The sequence below is a fragment of the Colossoma macropomum genome, unplaced genomic scaffold (assembly GCF_904425465.1).
Source record: "Colossoma macropomum unplaced genomic scaffold, Colossoma_macropomum, whole genome shotgun sequence".
NCBI classification, from domain to species: Eukaryota; Metazoa; Chordata; class Actinopteri; order Characiformes; family Serrasalmidae; genus Colossoma; species Colossoma macropomum.
In genome coordinates this window covers 18,971,817-18,992,652 of record NW_023494800.1, presented here as the reverse complement: position 1 = coordinate 18,992,652, position 20,836 = coordinate 18,971,817, and the positions used below count along the sequence as shown (strand labels likewise).

Sequence of the window (20,836 nt, the reverse complement as noted above, 5' to 3'; positions counted from 1 at the left end):
AAAAAAAAATAAAATAAAAATTAAGGTTTTGGAGTGGCCGAGTCAAAGCCCTGACCTGAATCCCATTGAGATGCTGTGGCAAGACCTGAAACGAAACCCTCCAGTGTAACTGAATTAAAACATTCTGCAAAGAAGATTGGGCCAAAATTCCTCCACAGTGAGGTAAAAGATTCATGGCTCAAGTTATTTCACAAAGAAGCTGGGATTCTCAGACGAATGGACTGGCCACCCCAAACCTCCAAACCTCAGCATCATTGTATATATTTGAGATACATTCAGAGCAGAAAATACAACTTAAAAAAATACAACTTCTAAGACTGATCTTTGGAGAAAATCTGACAGTAGAGACTGACAATCAGATCTTATGTCAGTTTGACAAATGACAGTCATATCACACACACACATATATATATATATATATATATATATATATATATATATATATATATATTATATATTTATTATATTTATAATTTAAATTTATAGACTGGAAAGAAACAAGGGCTGATCTTTGACTTTCGCACAGTACTGTATCTAAACCTAAACCAAAACCAAAATAAAATATGTTGCCCTTCGGCTGTAAAAAAAATTGAGTGTGGTAGGATTTGTAAAAAATGTGCTTTCCCTCGTCAGGACAATTTGCTGGTAGGTTACTGATGTTTATCTGTGGTTTTTCATTTTTGTCTTTAAAACATTCTAAAACAAACAGATGTGCACACACCCACATCCACATCAACATACCCGCTATGCTTACCCAATAGAACCCTTTTCGGTTGAACCCTCGCCAGCTTCAGCTTCATTTAATTACTCTCTCATTACTTTCCAGTGTCCTGCTAGTCCATTGGACCTGACTGGACTCCGAGCTAGTGGATTCCACTCAATTGCCTGGGTTAATGGAGAGGACAGGACAAAGCGCTGAACGCCCTCTGTGAGGTAGCCCTCCTGAATGCCTCTGGCATCTGGGATGTGTGGGGGCCTCCGGTCAGTCCACTAAAGCACCCCCCGCTATGCGGGATGGATACACACACAAATGACGGCGTGGCACTCCATCTGCGGCACCGGGCGACCTCCATCACGGCCGGTAATGCGGCCTGAATTGAGTGGAAGGCTCGAATCAGCCGCGAGGTCTCACGGCCATCGGCCGCATTTGTCTCCAGCAGAACGCTTTCAATTTGTGCGGGGGGGAGGATATAAACAAAGGCATTAACTCGGGCCCGGCGTGGGAACGGCGGGGGAGAGCGAGGCAAAGTGAACAGCGGGGAAGATGAGGATGAGACTGAGGGGGTTGTGAGCAAGGGGAGTTGAAAAAAGGAAGAAATAAAAATGTAGAGATTAGGATATAAAACAGTGAAGTGGTGTGAATAGATAAGCTCGAGGAGAGGAGAGACAGAGGGAGAGGGAAAGAGGAGAGAGGGTGTGAGGAGATCCAATCTCCAGTGCTGTCACTCAGAGGCGGTGTGTTTATTGGCCCTTGCCTGCTCTTCGCTGGCCCTCACACGGCCATTACACATGCACAGCACTGCGTGGAGCGTCAGCCGCATTGATCGCGTGCCAGCGCTCGGCCGGCCGGCCGGCAGACTGAAAACACTGGACGCTTTCCATCCAGCAGCCTCGTCTTCAAAGCAGCTCGCCATCAAAAGCCAAGCGTCGCCAGTGATTATGAGCTGTAATGATTACCACTTTGTTCTGTAAGGGGCGGCTCTGTTTAATTTGCGCAAGCTCAGGGCTGCAAGTGGTGAGTGGGGATTCAGAGTTTGTGTCAGGCTTCTTGCTAAGCTATGCGTTTTAGTTGAGAGCAGCAGAAATCCTACTTGGAACAGTGAAGCTTTCATTTGGGCCTGGGTGTTACAGTCTAAGCCGATGGTACTGAAGTAGGCCCACTCTCCACGATTTACTGTTTTACCTCTCAAACTCAGAAACTTCCAACCTCGTCAACTCAAGTCATTCATTAAAACAAAAAAGTAACACTTTTTAATGTTCCACATTGATTTTCAGACTTTGTTTATTTTAAAACCTTGCCTGCTCACCATGTGGCCATGAAGGACAGGGATGCAGTCTCACTTCCTGCTCTAAAATGCAGGGGTGTGGTGGCTAAAATAAGGCTCCGCCTATGGACTACAACTCTTTGGCTGTGTCCAGAAATTTTACTACTGCTTCTGTCGTTCCCCTGGCTTCCTTAGCCTGAAGCATGTGGAGGAATTGAGGAAAGGAGCAGGAGGAATGGAGAGAATGAGTAGAAGTTGGGGAAATGGGATAGCTGACTCCTTTCAACATCATTAAATTTGATGCAGAATATTGATGAACTAAGCCAGTCACTTGCTCGCTTGAAAGCACATCCCTAATACTCCTGTATCCAACAGCTGTTTGAACTTTTGTGCTTTTCTATTTGTTTTATTGCATTTTACACTAAGTACAAAATACACAACACAGAATATATAAACCCAAACAAAACACAGAATTAAAAGTATAGTTGGACTGCTCCATGTTTGTTCATCCTCTCAGTGATGTCACTTTAAAAAATGTAAACGATTTCCTAGGTAGCACACACTCATGTATCCTCTGTTTGAAGCCGCTTCAGCGGGTGTCTGAAGCAGCTTTTCTCGTCTCCTTCAGTGCTGGAAGAGTAAGATTAAGGGTTTCTGAACAGAGTTTTGTGTTTTGGTAGTTGTGGGACAGCACTGTTTTGAATAAAGTTTTGAATAAAGTTTTATTTATAAATGAAACTCATGATAAATCTACATTGTTCAACTTCACTTGAAAAGAAATCAAAAAGATCCTAAAAACATTGAAATAAATTATATATATATATATATATATATATATATATATATATATATATATATATATATATATATATATGATACACATATTTACATTTTGGGGTTAGGGTTTGGGACAGCCACCTTCCAGTACAAAGTAACCTATAAACGATGATTTTGTGTATTTTTACTTATTACTATCTCAGTTAATGCATTGGGAACACAACATAAGGTCTGAACACTTAACTGTTATTTGTTTATTTATTTATTTTTACTGTGGGACTGCAGTTTGAACCAATTTGTTAGAGTGGTCTATATAAATATTATTATAATTTTATCATAATTATAATTATTAAAAATAATTATAGCGTTGAGTTGTCTTCCCACAGTGGAAAGATTAATTTATTTTCTCTCAATGAAGAAAGCATTAGGTGCTGTTTGTGTCATGGTAATAGTCTTGTACAGTTGTTACGAGTCCCTTTTTCTCTATAACTTAATAATTTTTTGAATTCCAGTTTTGAAAACTCTTTTTTTTTAACTTAACTTCTTTTGATTTTCTCCTTCCTTATGCAATGGATTATCTTACATTTAATCTAAGTATTTCCTGAAAAGTGAATAACTTGTACTTAATGGCTATTATGATTCAAAGTTAAAGAAATAAAGGTTGGTCTCTGACTTTTGCATAATACTGTACACACACACACACAGAAGCCTGCCTGAGTCTGCAACCAGTAGTTTTTTTCCTTTGTTAGCCATTTAGGTACAACGTCCTTGCAGTAAAATCAAAAATTCTTGAGTTTATGAGGACTGTCTGAATGCACTATTAGAGCAGGGAAAACACACAAATATGCATGGCATTGGTACATGGCAGTGGAGCACACTTGAGCAGTGTTCTCTGGCAGGTAGGTAGTCCCCACAGAAACATTTCCATCTCTAACCTCAGCCAAGGCCACTGACTCTTGAAGCCCACACCATGTCCAGCGCAGACCTACAGAACATTGTGTTCAGACAGGTCAAAATTTCCAGAAGTGGCTGAATTTGTTATTAGTTGAAACCACATTGGAGAAACCAGACAAAAGTTTAGCCTCTATCCTTGGTTCACTTGACCAGTACTGCGCTCTTAGGATTGTTTATTGTTAGCTGGTACACTACATTAGTGGCCTTATTCTAACCAGCACCTCTACCAAACGTACAAAAGAGCATTTTTCTTGAGCAACCATAGCACTATATGGATTGATGCATATATTAGGATGCGCTTAAGATATGCCCACTCAGCACTCTGGCATTCATCTACACATGCGTATCCTAACAAGTGTGTCTGAGTCACATACGCTTAGAGCTGCACTGAATAGTCCCCCAGGGCAACCACCAATGAATGTAAATTCCACTCTGCTGCTAGCAAGGAGATGTTCTTGATAAAGTATGATTGCATGAGTATGTGTGTGTGTGTGTCTGTGTGTGTGTCGTTGGACTTTTGTGGTCTATCCTCCAAGGCCCTGAGGGCTATCAGCCACCACTGCATTTCCTAGTGGCCCGCCACCTTCCCATCTCACATTAGTAAAATGGCCCATAACGCCTGCCTCTTTCACTCTTCTGTAATTAACGAGTTGATTATTCAAATGAAGCGGTAGATGGGCCCCCTCAAGCATACTGATACCTAAACACGCATTCGCTATGAAAAGAAAGAATAGGCTCATCCCCGACACACGCAGCGCACAGTCTTTCACAAGGTTAATTATAATGGAGCGATTCCTTATCGGGAAGAACTATCGGCAGGGCTTGAGGCCTCTTGTGACATGCACACACCATCCATGCGCTCTCCCGAGGTTTCACTTATCCGTTTTCTGCTTTTATGCCCTCCATAAATAGAAAACATTATCGATATTGTACCTTGTGCCGTTGCATTGCACCAGCTTGCTTGTCCAAAGAGATATGATGGAAGATGGGAAATAATTCCCTTGCTCAAAGAGGTTATAAAAACAGTCTTTAGAAAAGAATGACAGGAAACACGTGCAACATATACAGGAGCAGAAAGGCATCCCTAATAGAAGCCCAGAGGCAGTAAAACGGTGCACAAAGGCGCCTTCGGAGTCGTACGGAGACCTGTAGTTATGTGAACAGCAGGGCGGATTGCACTCCCACCATATACAGGCTCTCACTCTGGTGTTAAAGCTTTTTCAGAAATCACCGTAGAAATCTCAGCAGGGAGAAGTGGCTGCAGGTAACTGAAGTTTTTGAGTTAAAATATAAAGCCTGCAAGATTACATACTGATCGCAGGCCAATTTAGTAAACGGGAACCATTATCCAATAACAGCCCAAAAATTGAGAAAGCAATGCTCCATTTGTAGATTAGCTCTCACCATTTTTGTACTTTTGTTTGCATCTTGGTCGCCTGCAAGCAGCAGCGAATGAGAGAGTGATGGCAGCGTTTAGGGAAATAACTGATCTTGCCTTTAATGAGGAGATATATTCACTGCTTACAGGCATTATGCAGCATCTGACAGCTTTTCCTACTTGACAGCCAAAAGAACAAAGACAAAAGCCTATTGTTAACACACTTCTAAATGTATTGAGACATAGAAACCACAGCAATTCACATGTACATCATGATTATACCAAAGTATGTACAGAGACATGGGAGAGACACAAATCAATCTGTACCAACACCTCCCCCTACTGGCAAACAATGTAAGAGCATTCACAAAATGACCGTGGCACCATGCCTGTAAGAAATGTCATTCGTGTGACCTTGTGGCTTAAAATCCCCTGCTTAAATCGTATATAATATGAATTCAGTTGGGGATAAAATTTACATTTCTTTAAGAGAGAAAATCGTCTGCTCATTACAATAGAAATCATTTTGATCCAGTGTAACACAATGGGAATGGTATTATTTGTTAAGCTTAAAAAAAATATATTACTTTTCACCCAAAATCAAAACACTAAAACAGTTATTTTTATATTCCAATCGACATATTAGGCAATTCAAGCCTTTCAAGTAGTGAGGATTTTCTTTATGCACTTCTTTCTAGAAGAGCTGCGATATTCACCATGGGAAGGATCCAAAGTGTGGATCACATCTCAGCTTCAAAGACGCACACACTTTTGGGAATCAATGAGGGTCCGTCAGTGAAATGTTGTTTGTAGACTTTGCAGAGTAACAGGCAGACTGTGTTCCTATGGAAATAAAAAGAAGTCATTCTTCAAATCCCTAAACCCACTGCATGAATGTAATGAATGACTGTACATATCGTAGGAATGTGTAAAGCCAGGTGATATATTGTCTGTACCAGAATACCGTTATTGATAGGTAACAAAAATGCAGTATGTGATTTGCTGGCAGCTTCAGATTATTCCCAAATAACAGAAATAAATACATCAAAACTATATAAATACAAACCTCAATTACAAAAAATGTTTTGATAATACGTGAAGTACAAATAAATATAGAAAGAGAAGATATTTAATGTTTTTTGTTATGTACTTCATTGGTTTTCAAAAGGTATGCTCATTCTGAAATTGATGCCTGCAACACATTCCAAAAAAGTTGAGACAGGGGCAATTTAAGACTAGGAACGCTGTAAAATGTTCAAAAACCTTCTTAGATGATACAATCATGCATGGCTGTAAAAGTAGCATCCAGGAAAGAACTAGTCCTCTATGAGCAAGGATGGGTTGAGGCCTGCCATTGTGCCAAACATTGCATCAGAGAATCGTCTAACAGTTTAAGAACAACATTCCTCAAAAAACAACTGCAAGAATTTTAGGTTTCTGGGATGTGTATTCAGGGAATCCGGAGAAATTTTTGTGCGTAAACGTCAAGGCCAAAAACCACAAATGAATATTATAAATAATATTAGTGCCATGGCATGGGCAACTTGCACATTTGTGAAAGCACCACAAATTTTGAAAGATATATACACATTTTGGAGCAATATTTGCTACCTATGCTTCCAGATGACATTGTTTATAGGGACGTCCATGCTTATTTCAACATGACAATGCCATCCACAGTCTGTCAGTTTTACAACAGAATGGCTGCGTAGGTGCAGCTGCTAGCTTGGCTTGCCTGCAGTCCAGACCTGTCTCCCGTTGAAAACGTGTGGCACATTATCTTCTTCTTAACCCACTTGATCCAGCTGGGGTCGCAGTTGATGAAAATACGACAATGAAGGCCCTGTACGGTTGCATAGCTGAAAAATTCTGGTTTCAAACTAGATCCATTAGTGTCTTCAGTCACCAGATGGTTGTTGAGTGTTGTTAAAAGGAAAGGCGATATTACACAGTGTTAAACATGCTCCCATCCTAACTTCTTTAGAACATGCTGCAAGCATCAAGTTTAGAATATTACATGAATTCATGTATACACAATGTAATACACAATTTTTGTCAATACTGGTCAGTACTAGGAATGCGAATAGAAAACCATAGAGACTATGGAGCCTCACCCCCCCCCCTTTTTCCCAGTATTCATGCTTACTTACCACATCAGAGGCGTTCATCAAACACATCATCTTCTACGCTCTCCTTAGGTTCTTCGATGATAGCTGAGGAAAGGGGGAGGAAAAGACTTTAATTTAGAAATTCAGGGTCTGTGCAATACTGAACAGTATCACTGCAGCACTTTTAGATCATGTATCACTAATGCTATTGAAAATGCAACACCGGTACTTCAATCTACCCTCACTGTCCCTCATTCAGAGACTAATATCTACCCGTCCACTTGGGCAGGGTGCGTGTGTGTTGTACCTGTGCACTCAGGGCTGGTGTATTTTCTAGTGGGAGGAGGAAAACTGAGAGAACGGCTGAACTGTGGAATGGGGCTGTCAAGGCTGACACTTTTTGCCCGTTTACGACACTCAATGGCCAAACGACTGCAGCAGTCTTTATGACAGCTAACTCCACACACTAACACAGAGAAAGAGAGCGAGAAAGGTGGAGGTGAGAAATAGGCATTTAAACTGCTCTGTATACTGTAACTGCAATTAAAATCATCATTTACTGTAAACAGTTTCTTAAACAATAAAATGAATACCTTTGCATTTGTATCTTTGCTTGTAAAATCCCCACATCTAAAAGGAACAGCACATATTAGGTCAGTTACTAAGCATGTAACGATAGATTCAACTCACGATTCAATTCATGATACTGAGGCTCACATTTCAGTAGTTTCACAGTAAAAAAATACATGAAGAAAAATGACCATTCAATGACCATCTGATTATTCAATGTTTCTTCTGAAATCAAGGGCATTAAAAGGGAGTTTATCATCCTTTGTTGCAGTAAAAGCCTCTAGGAAGACTTTAGGTGCTACATTTAAAAGCATTGCTGTGAGAATTGGATAGCACTCAGTCACAAGAGCATTAATGAAGTCATTTACTAATGTTGGATGATCGGTTCTGGATCACAAATGCCACTTCAACTCATCCTAAAGGTTCTGGATAGGGCTCCATCACTCCAGAGAACACAGTTCCAGTGCCCAACAGCCCAATGCTGGGAACTGGACATGGTGACCTTAGGCTCAGGCACGGCTGATCCAGAGAATCCCAATCTACTGGCAATGGTCTTCTATGGAGATCATACAAGCTGTCTGTTTGCAGTTGAATGTCAACAATAGGCACACCTTAAAGAAACTGAATTCACTATTTAAAAGAGTTGTCTACAAACTTTTGGACACCATGTGCCACATATTGAACATGCTTGTGTGGGTTAAGTTGACCGCAACCACTGGTGGCCAAACAATGCAACTGCATTAGGGGAAAGCAGGGACACAACCTAAGTTATTTGAAAAATTTGATAAAGCATAACATTTGCTTTCCAGCAACTACCATTTGTAAACACTTTAGTGGTAAGCAGAGTGAGTGCAAATGTTACAATTAATAGCAAAGGCAGATTCAATTGTAACAGATGAAGGGGTTAGTTGTAAGAGTCACTAAAAAGTCTGGTAAATTGATGCAAACTGGATGAGCTATCCAACCTAAACACATAAAAATGAAATCAAATGAATATGATAGGTAAAAAGAGACTGCATCAAAAATTAATTTTCACCAAAGTTGAGCATCAAATATCAGCGCGCTAAAACTTTAATATATTTCATTTACATGACAAATATGATACGTTTTGACGAATATGTGCATAAAAACTTCCAAAAAATGGCCTGTTTTACTTCTTGAGTCCTCTGTTTGTTTACCTTGGGAGGCTTAGTTGTTACACAAAGTTACACTTCAGAATGGTGCTGTGAAAATCATTTGTGATGAAAAAAGTTTATTTTTATTTTACAAATACAGTGAGAGTGAATCTGAAGAAATATCTGTCAGAGTGCTGTCAAAATTAGCAGATTACATTTCTATGGTAATACGAGAACATGAACAAAAGCATGTTCTACTTGAACCTGTTAAACTATAAAAAAATATCCATGTTACATTTTACCATACAGTAGTTTGTGTTCTGCTCTCACCTGTATGGGATAATTACTACAATGCAGCTTATTTTGCCCATCTTCAGAAATGGGTAGTAACCAGTTTCATTCACTTAAGTACATGTACTTAGGTAAAATACTGATGGATTTATACTCTCCTAAGTATTTTCAAATCATAATACCTCTACTCAAGTATATTAGTGAGTAAATACTCACTACTTTTTACTCAGTTACATTTTTGCTATTAATATTTATCAATTCCCATTTATATGTTTAATTTTATAACGTTTTGTTGGTGACAGCATCTTTACAACTTTGTAATTGGTCACATTTCTGACTTTGGAGCTGTATCATTTTATTTTAGACCAAATGAATCCCAAAAAGAGAAGAACAAAGCCTAACAACCTTCTGTACTTATGCTGATAGATGTTGGCTGTTCTAAGAAGTTCCACTCTAGTTCTAAAAGTTACACTTAAGCTCTGTGTTTTTTGACCTGCTACTTTTCTTCTACTCAAGTTGATTTTTGGGAAGGATGTTTTACTTGTGGCATTAATTTACCCAACTATCAATACTTTTACTTGAGTATTGATTTAGGCTGCTCTACCCTCCTCTTCCCATCTCCACAATGCACATTGTCAATGTGTTACAGCACGCCTGTCAGTTACTTCTGAGTGCTGTATGAGACTGAAACATGAACACGAAACTCACATATTCAGCTACAAACAGTTTTGCCTATGAAGTAGTTAGGGTTATATGCAGTGGTTGAGGTGTGGTTTGGGTGGCCGTTACAAGGAAGTGAGAGAATAGGAAGTGGTGAAGAGTCCACACCCTCCTGTACCCTTCACCAACTCCGAACATAACATCCTCCTTTAAGGCCCACGTTCCACCCTCAAAGCTACTGTTTTTCTTTTTTAAAGATACGAGAAGCCTTGCCATGACACAAACAGGGAGAATGAAAAGGTTTTGCCTGTTCATAAAGCAATGTTAGAAAAAAAACATACAAGCAACTACAGCTATAGCAAGGCTACTGTTGTAGTTGGCCAGATCAAGACGGCAACATCACACATTATTGACAAAGCTATTAGAATTTGTGTGGTTAAATTGCTGTAGATATGTCATTTCCATCAGTTATAGCCTTAAATGCATGAAAAATTAATTGCTGACAGACAAGACAGAGTATTTCACACTTCTCTATGGGTGTCTGCGCATACTCACAATGCCTGAGCAGTGCTGGCAGACCGTAGGCTTGAAGGAGTTCATGGCTGTAAATGTGTGAACAAAGCCCATCTTACAGTTCAGCAAGGAGCTGGCTTTAGTGAAGTACTGTATCATCTCCTCTCGGCTAATTCTGCCATCCCTTTGGGTGAAACAGAGAAAAAGAGAAACTGAACAGAATTTACTTTTGTTGATTTTCTAAGTAAAAACAAGTAAATATCCTATAAAGAGTACACACTTCAGTACATTTTAATGGCACAATTACTGTTTATCTGTAGAACTGAATGTATTGAAGAAAAAAATAAAATAAAATGTGGCCTGTGCAAAAGTTATAGTACATTTATATTTATATTATATTTATATTATAGCACATTTTTATTTTCCAACAGGTTTATTCCCTGTAGGATGTGTTTTTCTCTTATTTTCACTTGGAAAATCAACAAAATATGTCATTTAAACTTTTGCATATGACTGTGCATCCCAGTATCATATGATATTGCAATAATCAAGTTCTGGTGTACTGCTACTCTATGGTAAAAGAATGTCTTACAAAACTTTGTTTTGACTGGACTGTTTTGCTATGTTTTCTTAAAAGTGCACCAAAAGAAGGATTAGACTATTGTTTATGTTATCCACACAGTAAGCAGATTTCCAGGAAGTAAAATTATTGTTTATTTAGTTTCTTTTTATTTTAAACTGTTCTTTCAAAACGATCTAAAGCAGCCAGTATAGACCTTCTATCTCCCAGTATTAAATGAGTGGATGAGCTGACAAATTTGCAGCAGTTGTGAAACCATCAGAATGAAACTCACTGGTTTTGGTCAAGGTCGTCAAACTTGGTAAGGTAGGGGAAGTTGTTCCGGATGGTCTCAAACTCTCTTTGGGAAATGGAGCCATCGCCATCCGTGTCAAAATTTTTAAAAACAGACTGAAACACAGTAGAGTGACAGGTGTTACACAGGATGTACTTACTCCTTTTTAAAAGCCAAATCTTAATGAATAAGTCATGTGTGCGTAACCTGCCTCCACCATCTTCTCAATGTGCTTGTTGATGATGACTGGATCAGCCTTGGGTTTGACTGAAGACGCCCACTGCTCTATTAGAGGGGACTGGGGCTTCGAGCTGGATGACTAATAAGCCCCCAAAAACAATGAAGCAGTCAATATGGCAAAAAGAAAACACGGCACTGATGGATTTGTGAAAATGACTGCTGCTCAAAGATTGAAAAGTGTAATTACAGGGTAGTAGTGCAAGTTCCCAGCTGCAAGTCCATGTAAGTGGATTATGCAATCAAAATCAGTACATTAATCTGTCAAATTGTGTGATAAGTGGCTGTAATTGGAGACCGGTTTCTGTCGCTCATCTTTGATTGGTGCTTTAAGCTGATGTCAGTGGGAGGGACTCACGGATAATCTCAGGCTGCGAGGTTCTCTTTGCAGGGAGAGCTGATAGATCTCTTCTTCTGTGTGAAACTGGTCCAGAGACACCTACGACCATTCAAACACAAATGCTTTAAATTCACTAGAGCTGACGACAAAGTTGAGGACGCTGATTATGAATAAGTGTCAACAGACAATTCAATGATCAGGTAATCTTATGCTAGCTGCACGCAACAGAGGAACAGGAAGCTGTCTGTGTTTTAATGTTCTATTCAACTACATAAAATATTTTGTCATTGGAATATTCTCTACCAATACACAAAAGTGAATGTTCAAATATCAGTATTAGATAAAATGCCCACACTTGATAACCGACAAAAGCTTCTATGTCTCAATCCTTGTGAAACTGAGCCAAGCCGGTGAACCTGGTCCCTCGAGAACTGCCCACCAAGCTTCCCCACCCGTTTGGCCCCGGACTCACGATGAGCAGATTGAGGAGGTCTGGGTTGGCATCAATGTTGGGAGGCGTGCTCTGGATCAGCGCCAGCTCCTGCAGGATGGTGTACAGCTGCTGGGTCTTGGTCAGGTTGACCCGGCTCTTCTCTGGGTCGGCCCAGTCTGGCAGGGCCACATGGACGGCTATCAGGTCCTTCAGGTGCACGCCCAGGATGGGGAAACGGAAGCCTGTGCACTCGGAGAAGCGCTGGCGGTAGCGGCTGTAGTTCCCACATGATGTGACCAGCTCCACCAGCCCGTCGAACAGCTGATAATGCAATTCAATTCAAATCAATTCAATTTTATTTAAATTGCATTTTTTCCCAAAAAAATGTTGTCACAACACAACTTTACAAAACTCTGTGTTGAGACCCCTAATGAGCAAGCTGAGGGCAACTATGGTAGAAAAAAATCAACAAGAACAAGAGGAAGAAACACTGAGAGGAACCAAGATTCAAAAGGAGAACCTATTTTCTTTCTGTCCTCACCAGATAGCAGAATTATGATAAAAAAGATTAAATACCCAGACAGACACACAGAGATATGTGAGATAAACCAGGCACCAATGCAAGAGGTCTAGCAAAGCAGATGTCTAGTCAGAAAAAGACTGTCAGAAATAAATCTGGTGGATTAGCAATTGTGCTAATTAGGTACAGAGTTTTGTGGATTCAACGTTGGTTTGTAATACAATAATATAATATACAGTACTGTGCAAGACCACCCTTTCATTTATCTCATTTCCAGTCAAATCAGCTACAGTACAGTTCAAGATTTCATTACACAGAAGCTTCACATATCTAGATATGTGTGTGTGTATAAGTTTTGAATTATTTTGAAGAATTATTACAGCTTCTACACTTGCTGACTTGCTGTCAGTCTTTAAAGAAAGAGATATTTTTTCACACCTCCAAACTTCAGTCATAGCAGTTGGTTGTATTTTTAGCTTTTCATGTCTAAGTAAACCCAATGACAAATTTAGATTCATCATAAAACCTCACTCTACATCTCAGATGTCTAGTGTTCTTGTGCATTTTTTCTTCTTTTTTGTCTATTTCTTAGTCACAGCTTCTTAACAGCTACAAATGCTTTCACAATCATAGTGTTGAGCTGTCTGGAAGGATGGACAGAAACACCTATAGATCTGAAGCAGGAGTGGAGCTTGATTTTCTCCTCTCTCTTCTCAGAAATATTTCCTGAAAAATGAATAACTTGTACTTAAAGGTCATTTAGACTGCAAATTAGATAAATGAAGGGTGGTCTGTTTTGACTTTTGCACAGTACAGAAGCAGAGACAGAAGGGAGATCTCAGAGATAAACCAGCAACCAATGTCAGATGTCTAGCAAGGCTGATATCACAACATCAGCCCGAAAAACACTGGTACATTGCATAAGTCTGCAACATGTTAATGAGCACTAAATCACTGAATGTGTGCCGACCAATCACAGATATTCTTTGGATGATTGAATAAAACAAGGCATTTACATAATCTAACAAAGGTAAATCACTTTGGTCAGAATAATGCAGGCCAACCTTTAATCATGTCCTCTCCACGGCTCTGTATTATTTGTTTTTCTTTATTCTTTATTCTATTTATTATATTTTTATTTTAATTTTCCCTTAGTTAAATACTTGTTAACAGTCTGTTTGCTTGTCTGGTCTGTTTAGTATGTTACATGTTGTACGTGTGTGAACTCACCAAGACAAATTCCTTGTATGTGTAACATACTTGGCGAGAGAAAGTGATTCTGATTCTGGTTCAATGTTCACCAAAGTGCAAAATCTTCCAAGTGTGGTGTTGTGTCCATAGATGGGCGGCTCTAGAACTCAGGATAGTGTAAGGCAAGCGTACACCGTTTGGAAAGACACAACAGAAGCTGTCAAGGGCGTGACAACGTGGGACAGCCTGTGTATAAAGGTAGGAGAGCGGCTTTCTTTGTGTTGAAAAGTGGAGATAAGGTGATATCTCCTAAATGGGCTTGCCATGGGAGGCATTGCCTCTGCCTCTGTGACACTGATGCTGTTTTAGGAGACAGCACACAGTGCAAAAACAGTAACAGTCACTGAATATAGCAGGACCATGTACTTTCTTCCCTTTGCGTCACCTATAAATTGATTTCGCATTGCAACAGATTGCAAATTATGCCCCCAACAGGGTCTGTAATGGATTTACATCCATCTACTGCCACTTCCATGTGCCAAATACAGACACGGTGGGAGAAAAGTCTGCTCTGCATGTTTGTATCAGAAGTGGTTTTGTAAAGCAGTGAAGTGACAGTCTTTACCTTTCGTGAATCGCTTCCAACAAGAGCCTGTGTGTCTTTGAGTCTGGAGATGGAGCTGTTACTCAGACCCCCTACCACTGCCATCAGCGTGTTGAAGTTCTGCAGCTCCAGCAACTTCTAAACACACAAAAACAAACCCAACCCACACACACACTCAGACAAAACAGGAAGCATATCTACATCCAGAATGCTATGGCAGAACAGTATGACATGTGTAAACAGAGTACAAATTATAGATATAAATAAAGGCACAAGCCACAAATTGGCCAATATGTGTAGAAAATACCCATCTGCCTCAGCTGAGTGCAGAGCTTCCTGGAGAAAGGAAAGGAGTTTTAGTCTGAGGGCAGACTGACCTGGGCCACTGTGATAAAGTCGGTAATGACGGTAGCTCTCTGCTGGGCTGTAGGCTTACTGAGCACCATCACCTGAATCCACTGGGACACGCTGTTAAAGAGGGTGATGAAGCGCTCCAGGATGGGGTTATCCACAGTGCCGCCATGCATTACAAAACTGTGGTAGTCCTGGAACTAGAGGTATGAGAGTTTTGGTTACACATTCAGTATATATGCCTCATACTGAAAGTAATCCTTTTTGCAGCATGTTTAAAAACAGAGATATACATACATACATAAATATTAATATATACATATATTTTATGTATTTATGTTTTATCAATAACTATCTGTACAATTGTGTGTACAACAAATGTACAATTGTGTGATGATTTAGGGATACAGTCTTTGGTAGGATATTTGCTTCCATTACTTGATAGCTATAGAAGCCTAAAAAAAAAATCTTTGGACACCAAACACACCTTAGGTGACCAGCACCGTTTTAGCTAAAAGAGAAAACTGTTTAATATTGATTTTTGATGATCAGTGTCTACAGCAACCTCAGCCCTCCTGTACCAAGTCAACATCCCTGATACCCACCCTGAGTTTGACTGAGCCCTAATCTGGTCTAAATACCCCTACACTTTGGCAATTTGAGCTGGAGCCTCACCAGGATCTTGCAGAAGGACTTGTACTCCATGTAAGTGAGGTGCTCTGCCAGGGTAGAGGCATCCAGGTGGTCAAACAGCAGAGATGTTTTACTCTTCTTCTGGACGGTTGATGTCAGCTGCCGTTTCCATTCATATGACGGACTAGACAGTGGATGATGCATGCTTAATCATCATTTTGTGTTTAATTAAAACATTTCCAAAGTATGTACCAAATACAAAAAAGCTAGCATATTATGGTGCTACATTACCAACCTAAATCAAAACTATTTAGTCACAGTTAAATGTATATAATCATTCTAAGTCCTGTACCCAAAGAAATTTGAAATATTTCTGAAAGCTGAAAAACAAACTAAAAAGAAATTTTAGATGTGTCCAGAATTAACAGATAAGTGCAATATTTTTTATCTTGTACTAACTTGTTCTTGTTTCTAAAATACAGGTATAGTACATATAGTACTATGCAAAAGTCAGGGACCACCCTTTGGTTTATTTCATTTCCAGTCAAAATGACCATTAACAGGAGCAGAACATTACACAAAAACCTTCAACACTAGGTATAACATAAAATCTGTTAGTATTTAATTTGTTCATTCTTTACTTTCATGTGCTCTACTACCACTTTAACTCTTCTATTCTTCCAATCTTAGCTGTGTCCTCCCAAAAAAAGCTGTTCCAAAGCTCTCACTGACATTATGCTCACCCTTCAAACAGACACTAACATTCACACAAGCAACAACCCAAACACACCTAAGCATTTCTTTCTGATGTGCATCTACAATGTTCTCTGAGGTGGTTGCATAAGGAAGGTGAAAGTCTAAGGAAAGTAAGTGAACAGGACCACCAAAACTGTCACCAGCAAATAAACAGTGTTTAAAGCTTTCATCTTTGAGAGAGAGGAGAAAATCAAGCTCCACTCCTAGATCTGAAAAATCCACAGATATTTCTGTTCATCCTTCCACTGTGAGAAGAACTCAACACTATGGGTCTGAAAGGATGTGTAGCTGTCAAGACAATTTGCACTAGAACACCGAAACTAGACATCTGAGATGTGGAGTAATGTTTTATGGACTCATAAATCTAAATTTGTAATTGGGATTGCTTGTATCATGAGAAACAAACTTCTAAGACTTTGAACTTTGGAGGTCTGGAAAAATATCCCTGTAGATTTCTTTGAAAACTGAAAGCAAGTCTCCCAAAAAGAATGGAAGCTGTAGTGCAGATAAAAGGCAGAAACACTAAATACTGCAAAAAAATTGATTATATTTGGTTGGCGTTGCTCCTGTGCAATTTTCTGTTTTCTGCTTTTTTCCTGATGCTGAATGACTTGAACTTAAAGGCTGATTTATCAATTTACTTATAGGAAATTAAATAAATGAAATGACTGCTATGGTATATAACAAACACATGGTATGGTATAAATTATTATTGTATTATTAGTGTACATGAAATAACAAAATTGATTACTATGACAAGCATATGTGTCCAATAGTGAATACTGAAATTACATTAAAGCGTTACGATCTGCTGTCATACCTAACAGCTAGTGACATGCGAAGCCACAAGAACATACAGAGAAAATGTAGCTGTGAGGCAAAAGTAGCAGCCTTGATCTGAGGAACACACAGCGATTATGATATGCTCTTTATGTTGGGACTATGTCTCCGTGCTCAGTGTCTCAGTGTATCAGAGAGAGGATGGTAAATGGAGCGGATGGCTGTGTTTGTGTGACTGCACCGTGCTCTCCTTGACTCACACGCTGTCTATGTCTATGAGGAGACTGCGCCTCACGTCCCCGTTCTGCTCCAGCAGCTCTTTCAGGCAGCGGATCTGCTCAGCCAGCTCCGGGTTCAGGTCAAACTCGGCTGGGAACTCGCCCACCCAGTACCTGCAGCAGGGGGAGAGAGAGTGTGGAGCCTAGCAATGCATGAAATAGGTCTGGATGCAACAGGAAAAGAATGAGCGCTTCGGGCTGTCTCACTTCAGCCATCTTCCATGAGCTGTGACTGTATATTGGGGTCAAATTCAACCTCCTCCCGGCATAAGGCTTATTTACAGGTAATATGTCAAAACAGCATCGTTATCATATGGAAAACCTCACAAGTCAATTTTTTTTCTATTTCATTTATTTATTGCTATATTATTTAAAAGTGTTAACTGGCCTTTATGGAGAAACTGTCTGGAATTACTTGGGTGACATATTTATATATTCAAATCTCTTTAAATTATATAATGTATTTTAAACTGCTTCTCAGACAAAACTACTACTTCTAAGACAAGAGGTTTTGTTTTCACAGCAATGACATTCAGTTCTGTGCAAAAGTTATAGGCTACCATGAAACTTGTTTAAAATCATGTATCTCAACTGTATGTTTCCACTTGTAGCAACAATACAGTACAAAAATTCTATACATCATTAAAAAAAAGAACAAGAGAACCCTTTTTTAAAGAAATGATTCACAAAACCTTGATATCTTGGATGGAAGAATAAAGTTAGAAGAACTGCATTCTGTAAATACTGGAAGATGGTAAATGTAAATACTGGGCTTCCTTGAGGAAAGGTTTAGAAATAGACAGACAGACATTTCAATTTGTTGTTTATTTGTTTTGTTTTTTTGTATGTACTATAATGTTCGTGCTTTTTGAACAAATAAATGCTTACTGCTCTGACAAAAAGCTTCATGTATCACTTTCTCAAACTGCCTAAGACTTGTACATTGCTGTATAATCCTACTTTGTCCTTGTAGTTGCCAGCAACGCTGCAACCAAATCTGATCCTTAACTTACTTGATGAGATGACAAATCTGAGACTGGCGAGTGGCAGTGCAATTCTCCTCCTGAGACCTGTTATGTTGTTATGGCAAATCTTTATTTTATCGGCATAATTCAGTAAAAGTTGTAGAATATTGTTTCCTGTGTGACCATATGATGCTGCCAACCGTCTCTAGCAGTGACAGCTCAGCACATAAACTACATTCACTCTGACCAAGTCGACATTAGGGGCAGTAAATTATGCAGTAAACATCAAGTTACTTATAACGGAACAGAATGTATGGAGTATGAGACTGCACATTAAATAGAACAGCATGGACTTGCTGAAGAAGGATACTTCTGCAGGAGATTCTTGGCCAGGTCAGTGGAGGAAAGGTACCACGGATGCATCATGAGAAACATTCGTACCAGAGAGGGGTCGTTTAGCACCCCTTCATCATCTGAGAAGGAGACAGAAAGAGAGATCCATAAAGGAAATCCAGGAAAATCCAACAATATACTGCAATATGTTGTCTCACATTATTTTATATATATACATGACCACCTCCTTGTTTCTATGCTCATTGTCCATTTTATCAGCTCCACTTACTATATAGGTGCACTTTGTAGTTCTACAATTACAGACTGTAGTCCATCTGTTTCTCTGCATACTTTGTTAGCCCCCTTTTACCCTGTTCTTCAGTGGTCAGGACCCCCATGGACCCTCACAGAGCAGGTACTATTTGGGTGGTAGATCATTCTCAGCACTGCAGCAACACTGACGTGGTGGTAGTGTGTTAGTGTGTGTTGTGCTAGTACGAGTGGATCAGACACAGCAGTGCTGCTGGAGTAGAAACAAGGAGGTGGTCATAATGTTATGCCTGATCGGTGTGTGTACATATATATATATATATATATATATATATATATATATATATATATAAACAGAACACATTTGAATATATGTACGAATTATATTACGTTCTGTGTAGGAAAAAAGAGAGTATGAGAAACAAAGACAAAGGGAGAAAATGAAACATGAGTTTGACCCTGTCACTTGACTGTTTCTTGATGTAAATGAGTTTCGGTTAAAACTGCTCTGCCAGCCACACTTCAAACTGGCCAGTTCCTGTTCCAGCGACAAGACAGAGGCTTGAAAGGCAAGAGAACGGTTACAAAACAAAAACCACATTCACAGTCACAGAAATCAAGGGGGATCCCTGCCATAAAGAAAGAAAGAGAGAGTGAGAGAAAGTGAAATGAGAGATAAAGAGAGAGAAAGAAAGAGAGAGAGAGAGACAGAAAGAGAGAGAACTGGGCAGCAGAGCAGTTGAGCTGCTTGATCAATGAGCTTACATGGGAGCGAGCGAGACTACTGACCAAAGGCTTTGATGCAGGCCTCCACCAGTTCATCCACGCTCGCTGACTGATCCGATGAAACGCTCGCCATCCTCCTCTCCTCGCTCCCTCTGCCCCCGTTTCCCCCTCTCAATTCTCCACGCCTCGCTTTGATCCCTCTTTGTCACTCTGCAAATACTATATGGCAAAACCATGGGATTCAAGGCAAACATTAGAAATAAAAGAGAAGCACTGATACCTCGATATGAATGTAAGCACCATCATTTAAAAGCATTTTGTCAGTTAAGGGAAAAGAGGTAAAGACATTTTATGGAACATATAATAACATAGGCAGGAATATAATAATCCAAATGAGAGACAAATAGGCTTGATGTGTACTTACCTGCAGAATCTGACATCAATAGTGGAAAAACGATTATAGCTGTATTTTTAAAAAAATGAAGAATCAACAGCTGAAAAGCTTCGCTGTGAGAGCACTGTTTGTACTTGACAGCCACTGAAACTGAAGCTCATTAGGGGCTGAGGTTCACCCTGAGTACAGCTGTATTTTGCACTACATTTCCTGTCTATTGTGAAATTGACAGTCATTGCATTTCCTGTTATTAACAGAAGGGTTTCAGCCTTTTTTCTCACGTTCCGAAAGTGCTCAAAATAACCTGAGTTCTCCCTGCTGTTTTGAGACGCAAGGGCATTTGTAAGTTTTACAATTTCAGAACATCCCCAAATCAGGTTTTTTGCTAATATACACATTACAAAAAGTTCACTCACTCATTTACTGACGTTATCAGATAAGACTGTGGTCATGTGTACTGACTGTGTACAAAATAGTCGTATCCAGCATAAAATATTAACAAACACCCCTAAAAAAGGATTATTTAAGGGTTCTTTAGTAAAAGCAGCAGTAATTGAGAACCATGACAACTCATTTAACTAGCTTGATCTTTGCTAAGTTAAATGGTTTTCCTTTATGATGGAAAACCTGTTGTATATGTTTCGTTGAAGAACCTTTTGTTTTGACATTGTTCAATATAGATCAGTTAAACAAACCAGGGGCATTAAGCTAGTTAAAAAACAATGTATTGCACATTTATGTAATCGGTTTTAAATGTTTATAATGTATCTAGTACAGTCCGCTCTTTCACACAGAACAGCTTCAGCAATTCAGCAATGTG

The 20,836-nt window shown here is 39.4% G+C and overlaps 1 protein-coding gene across 2 annotated transcripts; it reads right to left on the bottom strand.

Annotated features, from left to right (window-relative positions):
• Positions 1 to 5,205: 5,205 nt before the first annotated feature.
• On the bottom strand, positions 5,206 to 20,465 carry rasgrp2 (RAS guanyl releasing protein 2 (calcium and DAG-regulated)). Of its 2 annotated transcripts, none has more exons than XM_036588611.1 (17): positions 20,047 to 20,463; positions 19,686 to 19,841; positions 18,664 to 18,766; positions 18,342 to 18,398; positions 17,311 to 17,442; positions 15,557 to 15,698; positions 14,908 to 15,081; positions 14,552 to 14,668; positions 12,255 to 12,536; positions 11,801 to 11,881; positions 11,417 to 11,524; positions 11,206 to 11,321; positions 10,394 to 10,535; positions 7,796 to 7,832; positions 7,510 to 7,668; positions 7,245 to 7,307; positions 5,206 to 5,937 (listed from the first exon to the last, which is right to left on the bottom strand). In XM_036588611.1, exons 2-16 carry the CDS (start codon positions 19,753 to 19,755, stop codon positions 7,249 to 7,251), a joined length of 1,779 nt encoding a protein of 592 aa, XP_036444504.1. In that variant the 5' UTR covers positions 19,756 to 19,841; positions 20,047 to 20,463; the 3' UTR covers positions 5,206 to 5,937; positions 7,245 to 7,248. The 2 variants fall into 2 exon arrangements, with proteins under 2 accessions (XP_036444504.1, XP_036444505.1); XM_036588612.1 differs by lacking the exon at positions 5,206 to 5,937 and adding an exon at positions 6,875 to 6,990 and having other exon boundaries at positions 20,047 to 20,465.
• Positions 20,466 to 20,836: the final 371 nt, after the last annotated feature.